A 27,807-nucleotide genomic window follows, 5' to 3' on the forward strand; every position below is an offset into this window, starting at 1 on the left:
AACCGAAAGCAGGCCTCATTTGTATGAGCAATATAATTATTGACAGAGAGGTAAACCTATAAAATGTATCCTTCTTGGCCTTAAATTGCACGCTGCTTGTTTGAAGGTCCTCATTGACACATATCTCTCACTTTTGTTTGTGGCATCCCTTACATGCACAGGGTACAAAATCAGGCCCCATTATGTTTTTGGCAATGATTAAAGATGCAACTATCAACTCTGCATATCACTGGAAATATGTTGATGATCTCAGCCTTGTTACCCTCACCAGAGAAGAGGGTATTGCATTTGAGTCCGTTTGTCTGTTTGTTTGTCTGCACAGAATAAATATGATTTTCTCTGCAACTGTTGGTCCGATTGATACAATGAGCCATGTCTCAATTTTTTCTATGCAGCGCTTTCGGAGATATAGAGGTGCAAAGTTTTTCGTTTTTTCCAAGATGGCGCCAATACCACGTGACATATGACGTCATAATTTTAATTAAAAAATTACACAGGTGGAGTTGCACCTATGGTGAAAATTTCCTGTGAATCGGACCAACGGATGCAGAGAAAATCATATTTATTCTGTGTGGACAAACAAACAAACAGACAGACAAACAAACAGACTCAAATGCAAGACCCTCTTCACAGGAGAGGGTAATGATGATGCCATCGGTTCCTCCATTATGACATCATAGTTCGACAAGTACAAAACCTCATCCGATCAAGATGAAATTTCTTGAGCATCATCTTGGGATAAATTTATGGAGAAAAAAATATGATGACGTCATCGGTCACGTGGTTCGGCCGCCATATTTATTTCAACACAAAAGTCTTTAAAAACACTAAAAACGTCCTGGCGTGGGTCTGCAACATCTGATCGCTCTTTCTTGTTGATATTGTGGACGTCAGAATGTTCAAATTTACAGTTCCAAATGGATTCTCAACAACCCATCGAGCAAAAAAATTTCAAAGACAGGTGCAAATGAAAGATGTCACAAATGAAACTGAAACAGCAACAAATACAGCCCCAACTATTGCAAAAAATACAAAAGAAAAATATAAAACAAAACTAACAAATATAAACCAACAACTGGGAAAATGAAAAAAAAGAGCTGGAAGTGCCTGTACTCATAAAAAAAAGAGTTGGACAGATTGGGTATAGACAAAGAAGGCCCATTGGAATAGCTAAGAAGAGGTCAGTTCAACTGGGATGGAGAACAAATCATTATAAATGCCCAAAACCAAGGACACTACACTATCAGCTTTAAGCTAACCAATTTGAGAGAGATGTGCAGGGTCATTTGCACAGGTACAGCCATTGTTCAAAGAAAGATATAGGGATGGTTTCACATCATAATTTATTGTGACCATTATAGCTGGGCGGCTTAGCTAAAAAATTCGGATCGATTGTGCCTTTTCCCTTAAAAGCATGAAACTTGGCACATGGCTAGAATATCCGAAAAGGAAGATCTTTAGTCCAGGGGGCATCCCCAATTTCACCCCATATGGCGGCCATCTTGAAATCCAAGATGGCCATCATACAAGACCTATTTTGATGAATATCTCCATAATTAGAACAGATATCAAAATGGTTGAAGTGCCTATACCTACATTTTTAGGGTCTAGGAATCCAATGGCAACATAAAATCCAATGGCAACATATTGGAACACCCACAGTTCCAATACTGGAGTCTCACGATGGCATTGGAGAACAGCATCCTGACCTTTGTGCGCTCATTGAGGGAGGCTGACTTTGAAATGTACTTAGATGCTTTATGGGAGCAGATGATGATGTTGTCGTGCTTGCAGTTACAGCATCCCAGAAGCTTTCAGTGATGATATGGTTACAATTTGGGACAGGCAAGAACATGCGATTTATCTCTACACATGATATAGCCACAGCTCTTGGCCCTGAGAAATCAAAAGCCCTCCCCATGTTTCATGCACTAACAGGGTGTGACACTTCTTCAGCGTTTAATGGGCGTGGAAAGGTAACTGCATGGAATGTGTGGGAATCATTCCCTGAGCTCACAGAGGTACTAGCAGAAATTTGCCACCAGAGCACAGAGAGAACTGAAACCTGCATGAACGTCATTGAGAGATTTGTTATTCTGTTGTATGATCGCACAAGTACTGCTACTGACATTAACATTGTACGAAAGAAACTGTTTGCAAAGAAGGGCAGACCTGTGGAATCAATTCCACCAACACATGATGCCCTTGTGCAGCACGTAAAGCGGGCAGTATACCAAGGCGCACTATGCTGGGGACAAGCATTGCATGCTAAGCCTGATCTACCAAGCCCCACTGAATGGGGTTGGCAAAAAACGTCTGCTGGCCAGTTCAAACCAATATGGACAACACTTCCAGAGGCTGCAAAGATCTGCAATGAACTTGTTAAGTGTGGGTGCAAAAAAGGATGTACTGGTCGTTGCCGGTGTAAGAAAGCTGCACTTCCCTGTACTTCTCTCTGCGCATGTGATGGAGAATGCAGCAAAGACTAGAAAACCACAAGATGGCACAGTTACAGTCTGCGATGTCATAGACACTTTTAATCACTGAAGAATGCCAACCTGTTAAGAGTATTTAGATGCATTCCCAGTATGCATGATACTATGCAAAATTAATATTTTCATATGACTGCTTAATATTTTATGTTACCATTGGATTCCTAGACCCTAAAAATGTAGGTGTAAGCACTGCAACCATTTAGATAGCTGTTCTAATTATGGAGATATTCATCAAAACAGGTCTGTTATGGCGGCCATCTTGGATTTCAAGATGGCTGCCATATACTATTGAATATTTTATGTTGCCATTGGATTCCTAGACCATAAAAATGTAGGTATAGGCACTTCAACCATTTTGATATCTGTTCTAATTATGGAGATATTCATCAAAACAGGTCTTGTATGACGGCCATCCTGAATTTCAAGATGGCCGCCATATGGGGTGAAATTGGAGATGCCCCCTGGACTAAAAATCTTTCTTTTGGGGTATTCTAGCCATGTGCCAAGTTTCATGCTTTTAAGGGAAAAGGCACAATTCATCAGTTAAGCAGCCCCACTATTATACTGTTGCGGTTTTGAGTTTTGTACAGTCAGTATAATAAAGATTAAAATTTCCCCCTCATAGATAGTCACACTTGCAACATGTAGCCTCGCGATAGTATAGTTATCTCTTAGTATTTGTGAGCTTAGTCCTCTTCCTATGTTAGTTCTGTGTTGAGTAGAGTCAGGAGAAGAGGTCCTACTTCTACTGACTATCCAGCCTCCCTAGCCTCATGCCCCTTTGTGCTGACTTTGGTTCATTTTGGGCGAATTAACACGAGGCAGGCCTAGGAGGGTCGGGGCGGAGCCGAATGAGGGGCGGCAGAGGAGCTGACGGTAAGCACGAGCCGCCAATCAGGGCTCACAGCGTGTGGCGGCAGCACTGCGTCACAGGGCGTGGTTGGAAGGTTCGAGAGGGTTCAAGAAGGTTCGGGAGCGTATCTATATAACCGATCGCGCAAAGCCCCCAGGAGGACTAGCGTGGGAGGACTCGTTGAACAAAGGACTCGCGAGGACTGGCTGATGAATTGAAGGAGCGCGGTGAGCCAAAGAGAACTTTGAGAGGTACGCGATCGGCGGAAAACGCGCATGAACCAGAATACGCGCTCATATATAAAGCAATGCTCGGTTGAGCTTTAAGCCGAGCTGCGTACAGTGCCTTCAGTTACGCGAGTGATAACGGCTGTGTAACCGCCAGCCGCGCTGAGAGACACGCATTTTCCTCCTACCTCATCGGCTGCCCTTTTGTTTGGGAGACGCGCTACGAGGTTCCTTCCACCGCCTGCTGCCATCTTCGTGGGAGGTGCTGGGACCGTGGAGAGCCGGACGGGGCTGTTCCTGGACGACCACGTCAACGCGTCTGGCTGGAACATCAACCTACCTGCAATTCCCTGTGTGAGTGTGACGGGCCCGGGTCTGGGAGGTAAGATAAGACCGTTTAAGTGCTGCTCTGTGTCTCTGCGTCCCGATCATTGTATATAGGTGTGGGAATAATAATTAAACCCGCGTTCTTCCTTTTCCATTCGATCGTTCCTGTGATTTCCTCATTGGCTAAGCGTGGTACGAATAGAACCGCTCGAATCGGGTTCCACTACTAAGACTGCACGGACCACGTGGTACTCGATCCGCTCGGTGTACCCAAATCACACGTGGCTCGTGCGAGGATTGCTTCCTTGCTTCCGTGGTGGCGCAGGGATTTAGGTACGAGCGAGACTTGGTCCCGAAACCCTACCTTGCGTTTTGCCCGGAAGAGGCGTTTCAAGTCTCTCGGTTCCACCAAGCCCAGAAAGAACAAGGGGATTAATACCCCCTTGGTAAGGGGAAGAAGGGCGGCGGAGAACCGTAACAATACTTTGCATACTTTTTGGTATACCATCCCCACATCCTTTTGCAGTGTTTCTAATGTTATTTTACTACTTGTTTCTGTACTTAAAAAACATGTATTTACATGCTGGAGATTTTTTTTTTTAATTTTATTAGAAAGGAAATTTTTATTCCTCATGCTCCTCATATATTTCCCATTAAGAATAGGACTGGGTCCAGAACTTGGAGAACTTCAGCCTTGACATGGAGAGAAAATGGAAGGATCCTGTTAAAAGCCACATGCTGACTATGAGAATGGAGGAAGTCAGCAAGCCAAGTGTGGAGTTGGCCTTGCATGACATAAGCAGATAGTTTGGAGAGCAGGGTGAGGAACCAGACTTTATCGAATGCTCGAGATATGTCCAGAGACAGCACTGATCTTGTCTAACATCGAGAGCCTCCATCCATTGTTGGGAGAGCAGAAGCAGCATGTCCAAGGTTGAGTGACCTGGTCTGAATCTGAACTGATGCTCAGAGACCAAGCCGTTGGAGAAGAGGAAGGATTTGATGTCATCTGTGATGATGGTTTCCATGACCTTGCTGATTTTTGGATGTAAGCCGATGGGTACATATGTAGTTCAGGAGGTCCGTATTTATACCTTGTTCATGTAATACTGTGATGTTGGCTGACTTCCAAGGAGATGGAAGATGATAGGGCAAATGATAGCGTGAAAAGGGCAGAGAGAGGATGTGCAAGAGCAACAGAGCAGGTTTTTAGGACACGTGAGCTGATGCTGTGCGGTGTGCTTGCACAATCAGAGTCGTGGGATACAAGAAAATTCGCCACTTTCTCATTCACATAAAAAAAACCACAATGCAGGAGCAATTGGGTGTGACTGGGTAGGGTGGGTACAGAGAGTGAGGGGTTGGGGACACAAGGTTTGGAAGCATACACAGAAATGAGGCATTCAGCCTTTTCACGAGCAGAGTCGGCTGTCGTGCCATTTGAAGTGATGGAAGGGATGGAGGGGGGGGGCATACTCCAGCAACGGACTTAACAAGACATCACCAGGTTTTAAAGGATGGAGACAAGTTTGAAAGTTCAATCTTGAGGTTGGTTAGATTTTATTTTCTGGGTCTCATTAGAGTGGACACACACTTGTTGCGGAATGATCTGTTGAATGATCTGAAGTTGCCTTCGGTCGAATTTGCCTTCCAGGAGGAGAAGGCAAGTTGTTTCAAGGAAAATGCTTCTCCACAGGATTCAGTGTACCATGGATGGGAGGATGGGTATGAGAAGTGAAGACCTGATGGGATGAACCTGTGCATACAGAAGAGCAGGATAACCCTGCGGCATGATCATAAAAGCCATTGATCAGACCGCAGACTTGTGATCTCTCTCATCAACCTCCTGCAAATAACATGAGCAAGGTCCATGATGCATCTGGAGTATCCTTCTGTGGACTGCCACAAATGGATATATACTTCCTGGTTATTCATACTCACTTTCACAGTGTTATACCACATGGGGATTAAACCTAAGACAGAATTGGCAATCAGGAATTGACAACTGCAGTAGCGCTATAGCCCTTCGATCTTTAGAGTGGTCATTTAATCTAAAGTTGAGGCATTTCAGGCAGGCACCACACACTTGTGTAGCAACCGCAAAGGTCAGAGAGTAGTTACATGGATAACATGATCAAATTTGTAGGTGTGGGGATCGAAAATTGATCCAGAAACACCGCAATGTAACTACAATGCCCTCAAAAAAAGCTTAGACCCCTTACATATATTACTCATGAAGAGTCAAATCAAATCCTTGGGAAGTTCAAAGTCATACACTATCTTGGGAACCTCACCTACACATACGCAGATTTACTTGATTCCAAATATCACACTCTGATCAAAGAATCATTATGAACTGTACTACCTGGACACTGCAGGCCTAGATGTTGCTCCATGCACAGGAGACCTTTATCTGTGAGACCTTTACTAAGTCTCATACAGTTGTCTTGTTGAGTCCTGAGCTACGGAAATATAATGAAATGGATTCCATCTACTCTCCTCAGATACCCCCTTTCATTGCGGAAAGGTCGTTGCAAGTACATGCAACTTAACGATGCTCTTCAATTGTTCAAATCATAATCATGGATCCAGAACACTATTCTACTTCCGAGGCAGGGTCTGGAAATACTCTGCTGGAGGTTCGGAAAAAAGTGAATGACAAAGTAAAAAAACCACGAGATTTAACTACCGAACATTGTCAAATCGTTCAATGGAGGCAATGGCATATCTACACCTCAAGAACATGATTAAAAATAACAAGCACCCAGAGCTGCTGAATTATGCATCAATGAATAAATGGAGTGGAATTATATGAATCTCTGGCGAAATGAGGAAGTTGAAGGCAAACTTCAGGTGGCAAAGGAGAGATTACTGTGTTTTGAAGATATATTCCAGGTGTCAATCGACCAACTTAAATCTCTCACCTTAATGACAAGGTCACAAAGTAAGAAAGCCACAGCTAAAGGCCACTTGTCCTATTATGGCCGTTTCATATTCACATCCCATGAGCACTTGCTTTGCACTTATTGCAGGAAGTGCTTCTTATACAATTTAAACCCAGCAGGAAATCTGGTCAGGTTAACTCCTTTTTTTTTAACTCTTCCTAAATCCCAATGTTCCTCCAGCGATCATGTATTTGAAACATATTTGGAACTAGAATGGCACTCGTAAAGCGCATGGTCTCGCCTCGCACGTTCATTATGAACAAAAATACCATTGTTAACTGAACATGCCACTATTATGGCCCATATACTCGTATCATCCATGCACTCTATTATGTCACATAGTTTCTTGGCATGGCTTATGAACATCATAGATATAGTTATCCAGTCAAATTGGGTTATAGATCAGAAAAATGAGTTTCAGATTTTTTTGGATAAAGATTTAAATTCAACCAATTATGGCTGCAATACCAATTCACCGATGTCATCGCTCTAAATACCCATCCATCACCATCGTTATCACCCTAAATAGTGGAATTAGGGCCATCGTTATCACCCTAAATAGCCCATGGAGAGTTGATGACATATGCCGAGTTTCAATTTTTTTCGTTGAGCAGTTTTGGAGAAAATGATGTGCAATTATTTTCCTTTAAACCCATATAGCTGCCATACCATGTGACCTAAGACATCATAAATGTAATTCTTCACTCACATCAGGTCATAGATTAGAAATATGATGTTTCAGATTTTTGGACAAGGATTTCAATTCAACCAATTATGACTGGAATACCACTTCACCAATGTCATAATTGTTATCACCCATGGGGGCTGATGACATATGCCAAGTTTCAAATTTTTTCATGGAGCGTTTTCAGAGAAAATGTAGTCAATTTTTTTCCTTTAATCCGACATGGCTGCCATATCATGTGACATATGACGTCAGAGTTAGCAATAAAACATTAATGGCAGTCCCTCCTATGCATAAAGTTTCGCATCGAACGGACAACCGGTTGTGGAGAAAACGATTTTAAAAAAATGAACATATATACAGTATACAGTATACAGTATACAGTATACAGTATACAGTACACACACACACACACACACACACACACACACACACACACACACACACACACACACACACACACACACACACACACACACACACACACACACATTGCAATAGTCTCGCATCCCCTCCGGGGCAAGACTAATTGGGGCTTGTGTGTAGTAAGTGATGCAAACTCACTGGCAAACCAGGCAGACCTCTTGACCCAGAAGAACCAGGAGGACCTGCTATGCCCTGCAAAGAGAAAATGTTTAGTAATGGAGGCATATCCTTTACTGTGCCATACCTCATGAAGCTACAAACTTTCAATAACTCTGTATTTTGTGTTTCCCTTCTGTGATGATTATTTTCGTCCGAAATATTCCATACTATTTTCCATTTTCCATATTTTCCATTTCCAGTATTCATGGGTATGCATGGTGGCGGCCTTGTGATAAGGGCATTGGACTAGCATCTGAAAGGTTTTTGGTTCAGATCTGTTGAAATGCAGCATTATTAAATCTGTAAGCTTCTGTAGATTGAGCTACTCCCAATCAGGCCATGAGCATTTTTCGAGCAGCTTCTGATGCCTCACAAATGGCCTTCTGGAAGGGCGTAACCTGCTTAATCTGGTCTACGCATGGTGCATGCATTCTATACTTTGAATTTGACTCTCAATGCCCACGGCACACACAGGGAGAGCTCTAAACACACAAACATGGCAGCACAGCCCACATCCCTCCAAATGGAAAAATTCTTAAGCCATCGCCTCGGAAAATAAACAACTCCATGTTTGTTTTTAACCGCAACACTTCAGCTTAGCAATCTTCACCTGTCCCCAAACTTACTCGAAATTATCACCTTCCACTGCATAAATCCACACCTCACGGATATAACAAGTTGCTGCGCTTCACCCAATTAATAAATTATAGTTTTTCGATACAAATTCAATTTACTTTCTTCTTTCACAGCAAACCATGCAAAATATGTACTGAGATCAATAGAATGTGGCACTGAAGAGTGTCCGATCTCATGGAGGTTTGAAAAATATATTGCTTGGGGCCATTTTTTGATTACCTGTAAAAATATGGTAGATTTTTGACTGCCCCATCTACGTCATTGCCATAATTTGTATATACTTCCATTTTCCTTCTCCTCACTCATACATTTCCCCAAACGTATTTTCCTTCTAAAAGGCACTTTTTAGCCGCGTCGCAGACGCTGCTCATAGAGTGCCCTCTGCTGTTGTTCTTCTTATTCTTCTTCTTCTTGTTCTTGTTCTTGCAGAGAAGACAAAACCTCAAAGCTCCACCCATTCTGGGAACCATAGCTCCACCCATTCTGGGAGAGCCTTCATATAAACAAATATCCACCATTTTATTAACTCGCATAGCTTTGAGGCCTGTTTTGTAGGCCCGTGGTGTCTTCCTCTCTCACACAGTTTTATTTCAAATCAAATTCGATATATCATTTCATTTTTCACAGTCGCTAACATAGTTTTAGACTCGGTTGAAAAAAAACGGGAAGAAAATCCGATGAAAGTTTCCCTTTATAGAACGAAATTAATTCTCAAAGGCCTGTAACTTCAAGTCCATTGAGATTTTTTTTTTTTAAATCGCGGCATGGTCAGTCATACACCGCCCGAAATAACAGACGGGAAAATACCGAGATATATTAAAAATTCGTCCATTTGATGACAATCGTCACGATGAAATATTTAATTTATACGTCGTCACAATAATGTGGAGAGAGGAGCATAGCTACGTTCACGTGTCGCCACACACGGGAAATTGCCGAGATATATATATTTTTTAATCGCGGCATGGTCAGTCATACACCGCCTGAAACAACAGACGGGAAAATGCCGAGATATATTAAAAATTCGTCGCCACACACGGGAAATTGCCGAGATATATTTTCACTTTGCACAAAAATAACATCAAGTAATCGAATCAATAGGAATGTCCTGTGCCTATAACATCGACGTTATAGGCACAGCTGCATCTAGGCATTGTGTAACATCGACGCGGCTTTTGTTTTAATTAAAACTTTTTGTACTTGTTAACTTTTGGGAACCATGAACGCATGCGCCACAAAGCACTTGCTGCGAAGGTCCAGACCCAACAGGGGGCACCTGCCACACATCCACCCTGTTCAGGCATCGGTTACACATTGAATTACGTTTCTGAAGTGCAGCGGGAAAGAAGATATTTAAATAAAAATAAACATTCCAGCTTAGTTGCACTCTGAGAAAAACAGATCCAAACTAGAACAGCACTCAGTAGAGAGCATAAATCCACCAGGTAAACAGTTTACGTTTTGTATCCCAGAGTAGACCAGAAAATCACAATACAGAATCATATTGAATCAAAATCATCAGTCCTCAACTTTTTGAGATATCCTGCTTTGTATCGTTTTTGGCCCTATCTCCCAATGGTGAAAAATTACTTAAAATATAAATAATTCTCATATCCGAATCCATATTCGGATCTTCACCAAAATCGAATCGAATCGTTCGTGTTAGACACCCAACCGGTCCACCAAGTTTCGTCCAAATCCGTCCACAACTTTTTGAGATACCTGCTATGTATCGTTTTTGGCCCGATCTCCCAATGGTGAAGAATCACTTTAAAATTCTAGTAGCCGGATCGGAATCCGGATCTTCACCAAAATCGAATAATTTCCTCCACGTCACATACGCTACATCTCTGCCAAATTTCGTTCAAATCTGTCCACAACTTTTTGAGATATTTTATTCACAAACGGACAGACAGACAAACGGACAGACAGACAGGGGTGAAAACATAACCTCCATCCACCTTTGGTGGCGCAGGTAACAAGGTGCATTCGTGGCAGGTGCTGGAGCTGTTGTTCCAGACCTTTGCAGCAAGTGCTGGTGTGGCAATGGTTACTAATAGGTAAGAGGTGCTATTTGTATATAATCTCTCAGTGGAAGGCTTGCAAGTTGAACCCTTTGGGGGAGATACACTCCATGCTGAAGATGAGCAGTGAGCCAGAAATGCATCTGCGGATTGATTCCCTACTCAAGTGAGGGGTGAGGGGGCTGTGATTGTCCAAAGGGTCAAAGATCTTTAGGCTCACTGATACTGTGGGTAGCAGTGTAACAGCTAACATTACATTTAGCAGTGGGTGGTTCTGTCTGGACCTTAACCAGACGTTGCACTTTAATTATAATTGTTACTTCCATCGCCGATGGTGGATGGAGGGTTATGTTTTCATGCCTGTCTGTTTGTCTGTCTGCCTGCCTGTAAGCAGGATATCTCAAATAGTTATGGACGGATTCGGACGGGAGGTTGGGTGTGTGACAAGCACGAAATTATTAGATTTTTGTGAAGATCTGGATTTGGATCTGGATATTAGAATTTTCAAAGTGAATGTTCACCATCAAGAGATGGGGCCAAAAACGATATGTATCATTTCAAAGAGGTGTGGACGGATTTGGACGAAACCTGGTGGATGAATTGGTTAGGTGACTCCATCTTGGCTCTTTATTAGTCCCCTACCGGTGTACACCGGAGGGGACTATAGGTTTGCACGCCGTCCCTCCGTCTGTCAGTCCGTCAGTCCGTCAGTCCGTCACGCAAAGAACAGTTTTCCGGACTTTTTTTCTAAACTCTTAACGCTACTGATTTCAAACTTGGTACATGGTTTCCTCATGATAAGTTACAGATCACGTTCGAACTTCACGACGTTTCGATCATTTTTGACAAAGTGATGGCACTTTGAACTTTGGTAATTCTGATGATCCTTAACTCAGTGCCATTTTAAGTTTTAATTTCCTTTAAAAAACATTTTCTCTGCAATAATTGGACCGATTGAGATAAAATTTTCACCACAGGAGGGACTCGGTCTGTAGAATATTTTAATGGTAATTATGACGTCACGGGTCACGTGGTTCGGCCGCCATATTGTTTTTCGTGAAAACAGGAAAACCACTTTTTCTCTGCAACGGCTGAACAGGTCGAGGCCAAACTTTGCAGGCAGAATCGCATACCCATGACGAACAAAAAAGTCAGAGAGCATGACGTCATGCGACACATGGTTTCAGAGTTGTGACGTTTTTAAGCATGAACCTTTAAAACCGAGCCCCTCCCTCATTTTTGATCCAATCGAGGGGAAACTTCACAGATCTGTTCAACATATTAGTCTACTAAAATGTCGTTTTGGAATTTGCGATAGGGCACGTGGTTTGGCAGATATCGTTAATTAAACGAAAATATTTTTTAAAAATGGATATCTCTTGAATCGCTAGTACCTCAGACCGTGAGTTGGTAATTATATAATTCACACAGTGCAATACGTGCAGGCTGCTCCACGGAGCGAGCTTGCGGCTTATCAACGAGGCGAGGCGTGACACACGTGTCTCAGCATACCTCAGATCAAGTTTGAAAACCAGCATCAACCGTGCATAAATTTGCATATTCGATCATTTTTGACAAAGTTATGGCACTTTGAACTTTGGTAGGGGACATGTCTTGCAGCGCAATACTCAAAATGCTTCTTTATTTTGCTTCCTTTCTGACAACTGCAATGCAGTATTAGGTATTCCATTTGATTATATGCCGGAACATACTGTATGTCACACCCACTTACTGCAACAATGTAAAATCAAATGCCTGGCTTAATTTTTTTTAATAGACTGCAAAGATAGATCAACAACAACAATGGCCTAGTGGGATATTGGTTAAAGAGAAAGAAATTGTTTTTAAAAGCTTACTTGCTCACCAGGTGCCCCTGGTACACCTGAATTTCCCTGGGAATGGGGAAGGGGGTTGGGGGAAGAAATGAAAGAGATGATATTAGAATCTATAACACCATTAATGAGAAATATGAATTATAATTGTATATATAGTCTCCTTGTCCATTTGTTTTCAGAAAGGTACATAAGACAATTCGGCCCATTAATGCTTGTGCAGACAAACATCAATGAATGGTCATATACTGCAGTCATATACTAAAGAAACATGCTGGCATCATTGATTTTTTTTTTTAACCGAGGTCCAGGATCATTGACAAGATGGGTAACAGAGAGTGGAAGGTAGACATACTGACATCAGGATGAAAGAAATAAGAACATATAGACAATCAGCATCACGGTGTGTCGATACATTTCAAAGTAGACAAAGGTGACTAGTTTACCAAGCAGACAAAAGCTCTTGGCTGATAGCACAATATTCTGATAAGCTGCCTTCTTATGGGATCGAAAGTCGGAATATGAAAGCAAGTGATGCAGGCAATTCCACCAATACGAGAAAAATAGGAAACAGGAATGGAGTTCAGCAGAAAACTTAGATATGTTGAGGGTAGCCAGAAATGGCTTACAGAATGAATCTGCAATAAGTGGTGGGGTACGTGACAGAAAGGACAGGAGTAGCCGCAAAAGTGACAGAGGTCCATAAGACCATGAACCCCACCCTTCAGACAAGCGATAGCAAATAATTTAAGGATTTTGTATACTGTATTTGACTGTCTCAATTGATTGAGATGTGATGCAGCAGCACTATCCCATGGCACTGGAGATGAATGTCTGGTATTAATTACAAGGTGGTAACAAGAAAATATGGCTCAACAGAGTATTTTCAGCTGTTGAGTGGCTTCCGATGGCAGTTTGGCGATACGGTAAGCTCAAAAGATGTGGCTAATTGCAAGGCCAAAGGGCTCCAAAGTTTGCACCTTTCCTTGAGTTTTTATTATAGAAGATAATTGGAGGATTTTACAAGGGATAATGTGAGAATGTGAAGGGACAGGGTGAGAATGTGACATTTCCCAGCAATTAATATAATGATCTCGGTGGTTGATCATTTACTTGTTTCTAGATACGCAAACAAGAACACAGCCACTGCTTTCCTGGTGCATGGGAGAATAACTGCCTGGCATAAGTTTTTTACTTGTAAAGCAGCGCAGATTTGTTTCATTTGAAGCAGATAGAAAATTTATGGGGAACAAAAATATAATAGGTTCCAAAATGTTTTGCTATTTGTGGCTGCTGGGTTTCAAAGGTACAGTGGAAGAGGAAATGCTGCCAGACAATCAAGAAGGGAACGAGGGATGCCATCGAGGCGCAGCTTATAGTGAGTCTGTCTGCACGCTACGTAGTAGAAGATGCCTAGACGATGTCTCGTAAGGTGGCCTTAACCTCTCCAATGAGGTTCAGGCCATCCATCCATTTCTCAAAGTGGGGGAATCTACAGTGCATTCAGAAAGTATTCAGACCCCTTCACTTTTTTCACATTTTGTTATGTTGCAGCCTTGTGCTGAAATCGTTTAAATTCATTTTTTCCCTCATCAATCTACACTCAAGACCCCGTAATGACAAAGAGAAAACAGGATTTTAGATAGTTTTGCAAATTTATTAAAAAGAAAAAACTGAAATATCACATTGACATTGGTATTCATACCCTTTGCTATGACACTTGAAATTTAGCTGAGGTGCCTCCCATTTCTCTTGATCATCTTTGAGATGTTTCTACAACTTGATTGGAGTCCACCTGTGGTAAATTCAATATTGATTGGACATTATTTGGAAAGGCACACACCTGTCTATATAAGTTCTCACAGCTGACAATGCAAATCAGAGCAAAAACCAAGGCATGAGGTTGAAGAAACGGCCTGCAGAGCTCAGAGACAGGATTGTGTCGAGGCACAGATCTGGGGAAGACTACAAAAAAAATTCTGCTGCATTGAAGGTTCCCAAGAGCACAGAGGCCTCCATAATTCTTAAATGGAAGACGTTTGGAACAACGAGGACTCTTCCTAGAGCTGGCCGCCCGGCCAAACTGAGCAATCGGGGGAGAAGGGCCTTGGTAAGAGGAGTGACCAAGAACCCGATGGTCACTCTGGCTGAGCTCCAGAGATCCTGTGTGGAGATGGGAGAAACTTCCAGAAGGACAACCATCACTGCAACACCCCACCGATCTGGGCTTTATGGCAGAGTGGCCAGACGGAAGCCAAACAGTTCAATCTTGGTTTCATCAGACCACAGAATCTTGTTTCTCACAGTCTGAGAGTCCCTTAGGTGCTTTTTAGCAAACTCCAAGTGGGCTTTCATGTGTCTTTCACTGAGGAACAACGTCGTGGTTGTTCCAAACTTCTTCCATTTAAGAATTATGGAGGCCACTGTGCTCTTGGGAACCTTCAATGCAGCAGAATTTTTTTTGTAGGCTTCCCCAGATCTGTGCCTCGACACAATCCTGTCTCTGAGCTCTGCAGGCAGTTCCTTCGACCTCATGGCTTGGTTTTTGCTCTGATATGCATTGTCAGCTGTGAGACCTTATATGGACAGGTGTGTGCCTTTCCAAATCATGTCCCATCAATTAAATTTACCACAGGTTGACTCCAATGAAGGTGTCGAAACATCTCAAAGATGATCAAGAGAAATGGGAAGCACCTGAGCTAAATTTCAAGTGTCATAGCAAAGGGTCTGAATACTTATGTCAATGTGATGTTTCAGTTTTTTCTTTTTAATAAATTTGCAAAACTTTCTAAAATCCTGTTTTCTCTTTGTCATTATGGGGTATTGAGTGTAGATTGATGAGGGAAACAATGAATTTAAACGATTTCAGCACAAGGCTGCAACCTAACAAAATGTGAAAAAAGTGAAGGGGTCTGAATACTTTCTGAATGCACTGTATTTCATGCACAAATATGGCAACATTTGACTCCTCTCCGCACCACCCCAGATTTCGCAGGACATACCCCTTCCCGACCCTTATCACCTGTAATGATCTTATTTGCCTTCTCTCCACACTCTTCACACATTCACCTGACATTTTTCCTACCATCCTTTCTTCTATTGCTTTTCCCAATTTTGGACACCCCCGGCCACCCACCCACAAGCCCCAGTGTGTCGGTAAGGAAGGATCAAGACAAAGGAGAAGGCACAGTGATCGGAAATGTAAGAGTTGGAGCAGGGATATAATTTGTCAGCTGCAACAATAATGCACTTTTAAGTTTGCTTATAATGAGAAGAGGGTGACTGGTACATAGTGATGGGATTTGTCTTGGCACTATTTGTTAGAACAGGAGTATTGTTTCGCAATGATGGTGCATAGTTGTCTGAGAAAGACCTCACAAGTAACATAGGAAGAAGAACAAGGAGGAAAGATGCATAGAGATTTCCTTTTTTTACATGAAGGATCGGAGGCTCATGGGACAGCTTGTGCGTACACGTATCAAATGCAGGGAAAATGTAAACAACATAGTTAATGCCATTTGAACCTGGAAACCAGCAACATGACGTATGTGATGAGCCATCTGGTTAAGTTGCTGAAGGTAATGTCAAGTTGTTCAGAAACTTTTCCATCTTCTATGTTATAATGAGTATCAAATTAGGTCAGGGGCTGGCAGGATGGTTTGGAGGTACACACACTCATCTCTAAGCTGTCTAGACCGGTATTTCACAGACAGGATGATTTATCAATGTGTGCGCCATCTCGTCTGCGGACATTAGTTGGTGGACCTTGAATATCCCAGTGTCCTTCGATAAGAGTAGACGAGCTATCGCTGAAACCCTGGTCAAATTCCAAATCCCCCCTAACTTACAGTGGGCATTGCATCAGCAGCACTTCTGCACCCTCAGCCAATGATGCCACCCATGTGTCCTATCACTTCTTGATATCCCTCTCACTTCTACTCTGCTGTTGGTGTCCCTCTTCCCATTTTGTTCTCTTCCATTCTGCTTTAGCTATTGCAGGAGCCTCGATCATGTATTCCAAAAAAACAAAAACAACTTCCACCATCTTTTGGGTCGACCAGTGAAGGTCTTTGGCCCAAGTCTTTCCAGAATCGAGAGGCCGGGCTTGACAGTCGACTGAAGGTGGGAGTAATTTGGGATTTGTTCAGGGTGTTAGAATGTGAAGGGATATGGTGAGAATATGACATTTTTCAGCAATGAATATAATGATCTCGGTGGTTGATCATTTACTTGTTTCTCGATACGCAAACAAGAACACAGCCACTGCTTTCCTGTTGCAGGGGTGATTAACTGCCTGGCATAAGGTTGTTACTTGTAAAGCAGCGCAGATTTGTCAAAACAACCTTAACTAATTGGTTATTTCAGAATCGTTGCCGTGAAGGTCTGCAGAAGTTTAACTTTGTGTAGCTTTGCATTGCTTAGATTTATAACAGTACTATAGAGTAGGGCGCTACATTGAACAGCAGGGAAACTTTGACCGTTTTCCAGAAAATGTTTCCGTTGATTATTTTTTCAATTTACCTGCTTTAACAAGGTATTTTATAACTACTAGAAACACTCGCTCTCTTCCAGATCATTGGAAATTCGTCTTGAGGGGAGGGGATTTCCAGCCATGTTTTCTCTATGATTTTCAGATGTACATACATACATACATATATACATATATACATACATACATACATACATAAATACATATATACACACATACATACATACATACATACATATATACATACATACATACATACATACATAAATACATATATACACACATACATACATAAATACATATACACACACACATACATACATACATACATACATACATACATATATACATACATACATACATACTACATTCATACATACGTACATATATACATCCATCCATACATACTACATTCATATGTACATTCATATATACATACATACCTATATACAAGAAATACATATACACACACATACATACATACATATATACACACATACCTTCATACATATTGTTGCGGATATGAGGATGGCATTTTTTTGATTGTGTGTATTGGATTGTGGTAAACTGCTGTGTACCATTGGTTGGATATGGCCCCTCTTTCCTCCAGAGTTGTATAAAGGTAAAAAGGGTGTCTCGGTAATTAGTCCATAAGCATACACGTCAGCCAATCATAGAATGCCCCTGTTCGATAGCTTATATCTTATTATGTGTCTTGGGGTAAGGCTGTGTCTCCCATTAACTTAAATACTCCATTGTACCAAGTGAAATAAGAATAGGTCCCCTTTCATTTCATTTCGATGGCCAACTGCATTTTGGGCGGTTTTCTTCAACCACCATTGGCCACGAGGCAGGGTTGGGGAAGAAAGGCGGGTCCCCACCTCGTCAGAGAGGGGAGGAGTGAGCCAGCCCCACTCGACCAACCATGAACAAGGGGTTTGGCTTGAGAGGGCAGAGGAAGAGCGTTTGGGGGAGGTTCGCAAAGGTTGAGGGGTGGGGCCTATATAACCCGCCGGTGGGGCGTTCCCGAAGCAGTTGAGACAAGGAGGGAGGAGACAAGAGCTGGGTCGTCAGAGAGTTGCGCTTTTACTGAGTCCAAAGAAAGAGCTGGGTCGTCAGAGAGTTGCGCTTTTACTGAGTCCAAAGAAAGAGCTGGGTCGTCAGAGAGTTGCGCTTTTACTGAGTCCAAAGAAAGAGCTGGGTCGTCAGAGAGTTGCGCTTTTACTGAGTCCAAAGAAAGAGCTGGGTCGTCAGAGAGTTGCGCTTTTACTGAGTCCAAAGAAAGAGCTGGGTCACCAGAGCAGATGCGCTTTTACTGAGACAAGCAGCTCCGACCCGTGACTCCGCGCACACGACAGGCTCGGTGGCATCAGCGGCCGTCGAGGTCCAGCCCGACGTCCCGTGCGGGATCAAGCTCCAGCCAGCTCCGTGCCGTCCCCCCCCCCACCCCCCCTCCAGCCACATACCTCCTTCCAGCAATCCACTCTGCAATTCCCCGCGTGAGTCAGTGTCTTTGTTTGTTCTGTCCTGGGTAGGTAATTAAGCTTGTATAAGGAATTCACTGTGTCACCTGCGTCTCATGTCCCTGTAAATAATCGTGACTGCTCCTTTTTTCTTGTGTGGGTAAATAATAAATCCCGTTACTTTTCTGTACGTCTTCTTCCTCTTTGCATTCGGTCGCTTTAGAGTTTTCCCGATTGAGTAGCTGTGGCGCGATATGGCCAACGTTTGGGTTGAATCGGGTTTTAGTCGGGGAATAACTGTTCGGCCGCGGTTACACCACCGCTCGGTCAAAATAACATCTAATCCGCGGTCCGTAATAAATTGGTAGTCAGGAGTTGGGATTCGAACCTGGGACTAAATTTATTTAGCCCAAATTTTGGACACCAATTGTGTTATTACAGTAACAAATTGGTGTCGGGGAGTGAGATACGAGGCCCGAAGCGCGCTCAACGCGCTCAAAATTACGAGCTGCTGAAAATTTGTGTTTTAAAGCAAAACCCGAATTTTGAAATCGCGCCATGGCTGGTCAAGGCAACGGGATGCCGGAGGGAGAGATAGACGGGGTGGAATCGACCCAGGACCTCGGGGAAATGTATATGGAGGATGTGGTTGAGGGGGTATCAGGTGCACAAAATGGCGCTCTCGCACACGAGGTTTCAGGCGCGCAAAATGGCGCCTTTGCGCAAGCGGTTACAGCGGCACCAAATCTAGCCGTGCCCGCGACGGTAGCAACGCCGCCGTTGGATTCGGACCTTTTGCTGCTACAAATCGGGGCCCTTACGGACAAAATGAGGGACGAAGCAAGGGCTAATAGTGAGCGGTTGGGAAACCAAATTGTGGGATTGAGGGCTGATAGTGAGCGATTGGAAGCCAAAATGGGTGAGCAAATAAGGAACGAAGCGAGGGCTCAGAGTGAGCAATTGGGGGTAATGAGGGACGAAGTGAGGGGCACCGGTGAGGGATTAGGAAAAAAATTTGAGGGGTTAGACAATGGGATAAAAGAGGTAAAGAATGGGTTAACGGGGGTGGAAAATAGAATGGCTGCCCAGGAGAATCAGATAGAGGGGGTGAAAAATGGGTTAATGGGGTTAGAAAATAGGATGGAAGACAAATTGCGGGAAATAGGGGAGCAATCCGCCCGGGAAATCGAACAGATGGGGAACCAGGTAGAGGAGGTGAAAATCGGGGTAGAAACCAAACTGGATGCTCAGAGGGATGAATTGGGACAGATGAGGGTAGCATCTACAAAAGAGAGGGAGGAGATGAAAGAGGAGATACGACGAGGTGTAAGTGAGGAGGTCTCGGGGGTACGCGAGGAGGTAAAGCGAGGTGAAAAGCGTATGGAGAAAGAAGTGAGGAATAATACGGCGAAGTTACAAGGGGGCATAGAAGATCTGACGGAGGAGGTGGAACAGCTGACGGAGGGACAAAAAGAACTAACGGAGCAGGTTCAAAGGAACACTGCGGTACTAGGAGGTTTAAAAGCGACACAAAACGACATAAAAAAAGGACTTGATAGCGACACAGAGGCAATGTCAGATGGTACGTGAGGGACTGACAATGAGGATGGATGAGGTGACAGAGGTAATGGAGACGAAGGACCGGCAGGTGAGGACGCACATAGAGACGGTCAAGATAGCCTTAGAGGACGAACTTGAGGAGACGTACCGGGAAATAAAAGAGGTGAAGCAAAAATTAGAGGAAGTGGAAGAAGAGGTGAGTGAAATTAAGAAGGGACGGACAGAAACTAAGAGAGAAATACGGGAGGAGGTGATGGAATATGTACAAGGTCGGTGCTCAACTCATAATGGTGTGCTCACTCACCAAATAAAGAGTTTGCAGGTGGCGAAGGAGGTGCGGAGACGAGGTGCCAAGGTGAGTGGCGATATACGTGGATATGTATATGATGTGAGGGGAGCTTCAGTCGGCTTGGGGGTTGCTTCGGACCCGGGTGTTCGTGAGAGGCCGTTGGTGAAGTGTGCGACAGGTCTGGTGTGCGAAAAAGGAGGTGTGCGAGAAAGCCCGACTCTAGGGTGTGTGAGGAAAAAGTGCGCGCCGAGGAGTGAGTGTGCTGTCGAGAGTGAGTCGGTCGTAGCGCGTGTGCGAGGGAGCACATGGAAGCGCGTAGTGAGAAGTGTTACAGAGGATGTAACGGAAGCATGCACGCCTGTGGTGAGTGTTACGGAGGAAGTAACGAAAGAGTGTGCGCAAGAGGATGCGCGGGAAAGGTGTGTAACGGACGGGTGCATGGGGAAAGAGTTCGCTGTCAAGAGTGAGGGAGAATGCATGCCTGTGGTGAGTGTTACAGAGGGTGTAACGGGAGAGTGCGCGCAAGAGTGTGCGCGAGAAAGGTGTGTAATGGACGGGTGCATGAGGAAAGAGTGCGCTGTCGAGAGTAAGGGTGAGTGCGCTGTCAAGAGTGGTGGTGAAAGTAGTGAGAGTGACACGGAGCGTGAGTTGGTTGTGACAGGTGAGCGAGGATGTACACCTGGAATGGAAGGATGCACACCTGGAATGGTAGAGCGTGTGTGGGAATGCACACTTGAGTTGGTAGTGAGGCACGTGGTTGGGTGTGCGAGTGAGAGCACACCTGTGATTGTCACAGAGGAGGTGACCGAGAAGGGGGCGCGAAGAGGTGTGTTGGTGAGGTGTGCGAGCGACGAGTGTGTGCCAAGGTGTTCGGTGGTCAGGTGTGTGACCAAGTCTGTGAGCGAAAGAACGAATGCATTGACGAAGTATGCGGGGTGTACGGGCGGCGTTGGAACACCGAGCTCAGTGAGGGTGAAAGGGGTAGCGTATGCATGTAAGCATGCAGGTGAGGCATCGACGGTAACCGGGGTAGCGGTTAGAACGACATTTAGCCGAATCGGGCCCTCGGTGCGCGTCGGGCAGCTTCGCGTGCCGCGAGGACCAGCGTGGATCCGAACCACGGCGGGTTCGAAAGGACCGCCGTACGTGATCCACGCTGGGCCGCGTTTGGAACGGCCGCGTCCGTGCTCCGCTAGGCGGAACGGGCAGCCCGATAGGAAGGGTCGTCATGGCGACCCCTTTTTGTTGAGGCGGTCCGGCAGGTCGAGATCGGGCAATTGGATGGCTCCGTGCCGAGGTGGTGCGTGGGATCTCGGCCCGGGTAAGCGCCCTTCCCTACACCGAGTGCCGGACGCATCCAGCCGCCGGCACCAAACAACCCGCATTCATTGCTCGGCTTTACGAAGCCGGGCTGTGGAAGTGAATTGGCGCACCGAGAGGATCTAGTAAGTAGACGGGTGATAAGGATAGTGGTCTGGACCCGAAATTAGAAAAAAACAAAATTTGATGATTGGCAAAGGATTGGCAGAGTGATGATTGGTAATGGTACAGTGATTGGCAGATGATTGGCAAATTTTTGATTTGTTGGATTTGGACGAGCAAAATTTATAGTGGGACCTCCCCGATGTGGTGGGATGGCAACCTTGCCATCTCACACCACAGGGGGGGGGGGCAAAGGAGCACTAGATTTATGGGGTTTATGGCAGTGAAAACTAGCCCGGGTGGGTTTGGATAATGTGTAAGGCCCGAGAGATTGACATTAGGTAACGTTAAGGTTTAGTTAGTGACTGATACCTGTAGTGGGGACGCAGGTAGTTTAGTGTGGATGATAATGACGAGGGAGCGCAATAGTTTAAAGGGACGACTGGGAAGCGCAAGTTTCAGAGGGGAGTAGTTAGATGAGATGATGCCGTGTGTTTGAGGATTGAACAGGTGAGATTGAACAGGTGTGATTGCACAGGTGTGCAACTGGACAGGTGTGTGGAGCAGTGTATGAGTGAGTGAAGGTGATTGTGTATTGTGCTGACCAAATGGTCCAGGAAGAGGAGGAGGGTGCAGGTGGCACCAGGTATGATTGCACAGGTGTGCAACAACAGGTATGAGGAACAGGTGTATGGAATAAATGGTAGTGTGGAATACATGGGGTATTGGAATGGATGGTCGTGGAGTGAGTAGGATGGAAACTGTGGAGTGGAGTGGATGGTGCGGAGGTGTGAATGGGGGAAGAGTGGACCCCCATCACGAATACCCGGGGTGGGTAGTGTAAGTGTTAGGTAGAGCGTATAGGTAAATTGTAGTTGGATATTGGCATCTGTGGTGCGGGTGAGAGAATGGCATTTGGATGGGTGCATTAGTGTTGTGGAAATGGCTGGGCGTGTAGCCTGTTAGTGTGTGTAGTTGGTTTGGGCACTCCACCACTGTGAGGATGTCGGCCAGGTGAGGCCGCAGGTGGGCTCTGGGAGCCGGTAGAGTTGTTGTGGATGGGGCCCGAGGATCCGGAGGACGGACCCGGGTAGCCCAGTGCCAGAGGGCACCAAGGGGTGACAGAGCCAGGAGGGGCCTTCCCCAATGAGATAGGTTAGGGTGAGGAGCTAGGTAAGCTCGGGTGGCAACTGCAGTGGTGGAGGTGTGCAGGTGGGTAGACCTGCTGGGAGAGCTACACGCCCCAGCCCATAAATTGTGCAAGGGCACCGGGAGATGAATCGGGGGAGTGAGACCCAAAATTGAGAAGCACCACAGTTTGGTCAATGGGAATTGGTTTTTAGAACCCATAGTGTAAGTTGGCCAATGGATTGGCAGGGAAAGACCCCGGGTAGTGTAACGTGTGTTAAAGTCATTAAGAGGATAGTTAGGATTGGAGTCTCCTCGCACCATCTGCATCCACTCACCTGAGGTGACAGGTACTCCACACCATGCCATGTTTAATTATTTTTGATGCAAATGTTTTGGATTGTGAGACGCATCATGACGTGGGTGTGACATTGTGCTTGAGGTTCCATCTCTTCCTCCTTATGAGGATTGATGATGAATTGGGTGATGGCAAATTTTGAAGTAGAGGGATTGTGGAGACGAATTTGGTATAGGGGAAATATGGGAAAGACGTGACAGTAGTGACGAATTTGTAATGTGTAGATTTTGTACATATGGGGTAAGGGCAAGGGTAGTGTAGGTGACAGGGGGGTGACGTACGGTAGGGACGAGCTTTCTCACTTCGCTCTCCGTACGCATTCCGCCTTGCATTGCCTTATTGATGTGTACCCTTGTGACCTTACCCCTCGCTCATTTGTCTTCCCCCTTTTGTCTCCCACATGACCTGTGCGCCATTGGGCGCCGAGGGGAGCGTGCGTGAGTCGGCCATTGTGTGCCCGGAACTCTCAGAACCAGCTGTCTGCATCGATGCACCACATGATGGACCACATGTCTGTGGCCGAGCACCACTTCTGGACCCCATGGGTTGGGGCATGGCCCCTCTGCTGGAACCGGCCATGAGGGCCCGAAATCTTGCTGGCGGACCTTGGCCACAGGGCACCGATGCCCCACAGGTGAACCACACGTAGTCGGCCTGGTGAGCCATAAATAAATAAAAAGGATACGTTGGGTGCAAGTTTTAATACAAATAGGCCGCCAGCAAAGAAGGTGACAACAACTGGAAGAAATAATAATAGCCAGCAGAGGGAGCCGAAGAGCAAGAGACCACCTGCAGGGTTAGGGGTTGTTGGTTTATTTTTATTCATTGAACAATGGTGACTGCACCGATTGGTGCTTGGGGGTGTATTGGTGCGTTATGGGTGCTTTCATGGTGCGTCGATGCAGAGCAGACTGTCTCCCCCCCAGAAAGAACAATCACAGGTCCTGGGTTAGTTTTGTAAATAAAAGTAGCGTCAATTGTAAATAATTCTCCCCACCGTCAGTGTGTAGTTTGAAAACCATTCCGCAATTCGGTTAACTGTGGGCGTGAGTCTGTTAGGCAGGGTGCAATGGAGCAGCGGGACACATCTATTTATGTTTTAAAACTGTCGCATCAGGGTCAGGTTAAAAGTAGAGGGAACTACACCTACGTGTCACACGAAATTAAAGTTATAGGCCCGGGCCGTGCCTAAGAGGAGGAGGGTGCAGTGTTGCGGATATGAGGATGGCATTTTTTTGATTGTGTGTATTGGATTGTGGTAAACTGCTGTGTACCATTGGTTGGATATGGCCCCTCTTGCCTCCAGAGTCGTATAAAGGTAAAAAGGGCGTCTCGGTAATTAGTCCATAAGCATACACGTCAGCCAATCATAGAATGCCCCTGTTCGATAGCTTATATCTTATTATGTGTCTTAGGGTAAGGCTGTGTCTGCCATTAACTTAAATACTCCATTGTACCAAGTGAAATAAGAATAGGTCCCCTTTCATTTCATTTCGATGGCCAACTGCATTTTGGGCGGTTTTCTTCAACCACCATTGGCCACGAGGCAGGGTTGGGGAAGAAAGGCGGGTCCCCACCTCGTCAGAGAGGGGAGGAGTGAGCCAGCCCCACTCGACCAACCATGAACAAGGGGTTTGGCTTGAGAGGGCGGAAGAAGAGCATTTGGGGGAGGTTCGCAAAGGTTGAGGGGCGGGGTCTATATAACCCGCCGGCGGGGCGTTCCCGAAGCAGTTGAGACAAGGAGGGAGGAGACAAGAGCTGGGTCGTCAGAGAGTTGCGCTTTTACTGAGTCCAAAGAAAGAGCTGGGTCGTCAGAGAGTTGCGCTTTTACTGAGTCCAAAGAAAGAGCTGGGTCGTCAGAGAGTTGCGCTTTTACTGAGTCCAAAGAAAGAGCTGTGTCGTCAGAGAGTTGCGCTTTTACTGAGTCCAAAGAAAGAGCTGGGTCGTCAGAGAATTGCGCTTTTACTGAGTCCAAAGAAAGAGCTGTGTCGTCAGAGAGTTGCGCTTTTACTGAGTCCAAAGAAAGAGCTGGGTCGTCAGAGAGTTGCGCTTTTACTGAGTCCAAAGAAAGAGCTGGGTCGCCAGAGCAGATGCGCTTTTACTGAGACAAGCAGCTCCGACCCGTGACTCCGCGCACACGACAGGCTCGGTGGCATCAGCGGCCGTCGAGGTCCAGCCCGACGTCCCGTGCGGGATCAAGCTCCAGCCAGCTCCGTGCCGTCCCCCCCCCTCCAGCCACACACCTCCTTGCAGCAATCCACTCTGCAATTCCCCGCGTGAGTCAGTGTCTTTGTTTGTTCTGTCCTGGGTAGGTAATTAAGCTTGTATAAGGAATTCACTGTGTCACCTGCGTCTCATGTCCCTGTAAATAATCGTGACTGCTACTTTTTGCTTGTGTGGGTAAATAATAAATCCTGTTACTCTTCTGTACGTCTTCTTCCTCTTTGCATTCGGTCGCTTTAGAGTTTTCCCGATTGAGTAGCTGTGGCGCGATACGGCCAACGTTTGGGTTGAATCGGGTTTTAGTCGGGGAATAACTGTTCGGCCGCGGTTACACCACCGCTCGGTCAAAATAACATCTAATCCGCGGTCCGTAACAATATATACATACATAGATACATACATACATACATACATACATACATACAGACATTGCCTTATTTAATACGGTAGGATAATGCCATTTTATAGGTCTTCATACTTATCTTTACTATAAATTATTTTTGTGTTAGTTCTGCAGTGAATTTCAAAATATCAGCCTGAAATTGAAAGAAATTTAGTTGTGCAAACTTCTATATGCACAAATGTATGTGTATTGACATAAGATTCCTTTATGTAAATATACATTACCTTAATTGGTTGTAAACATGTGTACAACACTGACTTTCCCTGTGGTTTATAAGTGCGTGATAGCATAAGTTTGAATATTTTGGGGGCAATATTGAACACATTTTGGGCTAACTTTGAAGTGTTCAATGTTGCACCATGATACATATTGAGTTGCTTGAACATAAATGGATAATTTGAAGCATTTTTAGAAGTATGCTCAAAAGCTATACCATCAAACAATAAATTGAATGCATATATTTTTATGTAAAAATAACTTGCCCAGAAAGATGGTTCGATCATAGAAACAGCCCCTAAATATGCAAGCTTCTCTGAAGACCATGTAATACAAACTGTGAGAGAAGTAAAATCTGGGGATCTCAGCTTAAGGAAAGTGAATAAGAATTATAACATCTCATTGGGGACATTGTCACACAAAATTAATGGGAAACATCATAGTGACCTGGGTCGTCCAACAGCACTTAGTGAGCAGGAGGAAGCAATACTTGTGGATCACTTCAAAGCTGTTTCAGTGTGGGGGCTCTTCAAAGCTCTTTGACATGACTGACTTGTTTATTCATACTCATCGAAAGCTGGTCAAACTGTGCTACAGTTCTTCAATAATTTCTCCAAATGATACAGATGCATTGCTTTGTTAAGTTAAGTCATAGTCAAAATGATTAGTGTTTGATCAAGTGTGGTCAATAAACTTACAATAAAAACTAGATTGATCGCACTGTTGTCAAGACTTGTGAAAAAATCCGTTAACAGGCCAATTGGGAAACGCACATTTAAATTTTAAAGCACTTTTAAAAGATCAACAACATGATTGGGAAACATACATTTAATGTGCTATAAAAAAATGAACACCACACCTCTTATCCATGTCACCCTCCCCACTGTTATATCAGAACGAGCTGATTTGTCATACTGTCATGGATTTCTTAACCCCAATATGGGGGCGTTCAAAATTACGTATCGCTATCTCATTAGTAATTTGCGTAATGTAACACTTGATTACATAACGTAACGCTTGATTATCTACCATGCGTTCAGACGGGCTTGATTAAATTAAATAGATAAAATTATTCAACATATGATTAGATTTTTTGGGATCCCTCGTAGTGAGTAACACTTGACCCAATCAAAAACAATGGATATCTGACACAACAAACCAGGGCAGTATATAATCGCAGAGGCCCACAGGCCTAATGTGTTAGGCCCACCAGAAAACCAAGATGGCGGCCATATCATTTCGTCTCCATACTATGGTGGGTGGAGTCAAGCGACGGATGTGGGTGTGGTCCACACCACACAATGGCAGACAGGCATATTGTAGGATATTTTTACCAAAGGCCAAACTTTCAAAACATTCATTCACAATTGTCATTGGATTCACACACTGTGATAATGAAGAATATTTACTGGAATAACGAAAGGAATGTAAATAATTGAGATTTATGTGACCTGTGAAGAAACAATAATGGATACATTACCTGCTTTCCTTCAACACCAGGATTTCCAGGTGGCCCTGGGAGTCCCTAAACAAATTACAAAGAGTCACATGTTTATGTGCTTAGGTTGCCATTGGAGTTTCAAACACAAATCTCTCTCATATATGATGTTTATGACTAATTAGTTACAGAGACCAGGGTGGTCACAT

At 44.5% G+C, this 27,807-nt stretch overlaps 1 protein-coding gene across 1 annotated transcript in view; it reads right to left on the minus strand.

The window, feature by feature from the left end:
* Positions 1-27,807, minus strand: part of COL22A1 (collagen type XXII alpha 1 chain) — a 283,216-nt gene that overhangs the window by 190,836 nt on the left and 64,573 nt on the right. The window contains exons 9-11 of the mRNA XM_068129833.2: positions 27,641-27,685; positions 12,634-12,669; positions 8,097-8,150 (exon numbers count right to left, since the gene is read on the minus strand). Of these exons, the coding sequence (XP_067985934.2) occupies positions 8,097-8,150; positions 12,634-12,669; positions 27,641-27,685 (135 nt within the window). The remainder of the gene's footprint in view (positions 1-8,096; positions 8,151-12,633; positions 12,670-27,640; positions 27,686-27,807) is intronic.

The sequence above is a fragment of the Myxine glutinosa genome, chromosome 11 (genome assembly GCF_964187855.1).
Source record: "Myxine glutinosa chromosome 11, kmMyxGlut1.1, whole genome shotgun sequence".
NCBI lineage: Eukaryota > Metazoa > Chordata > Myxini > Myxiniformes > Myxinidae > Myxine > Myxine glutinosa.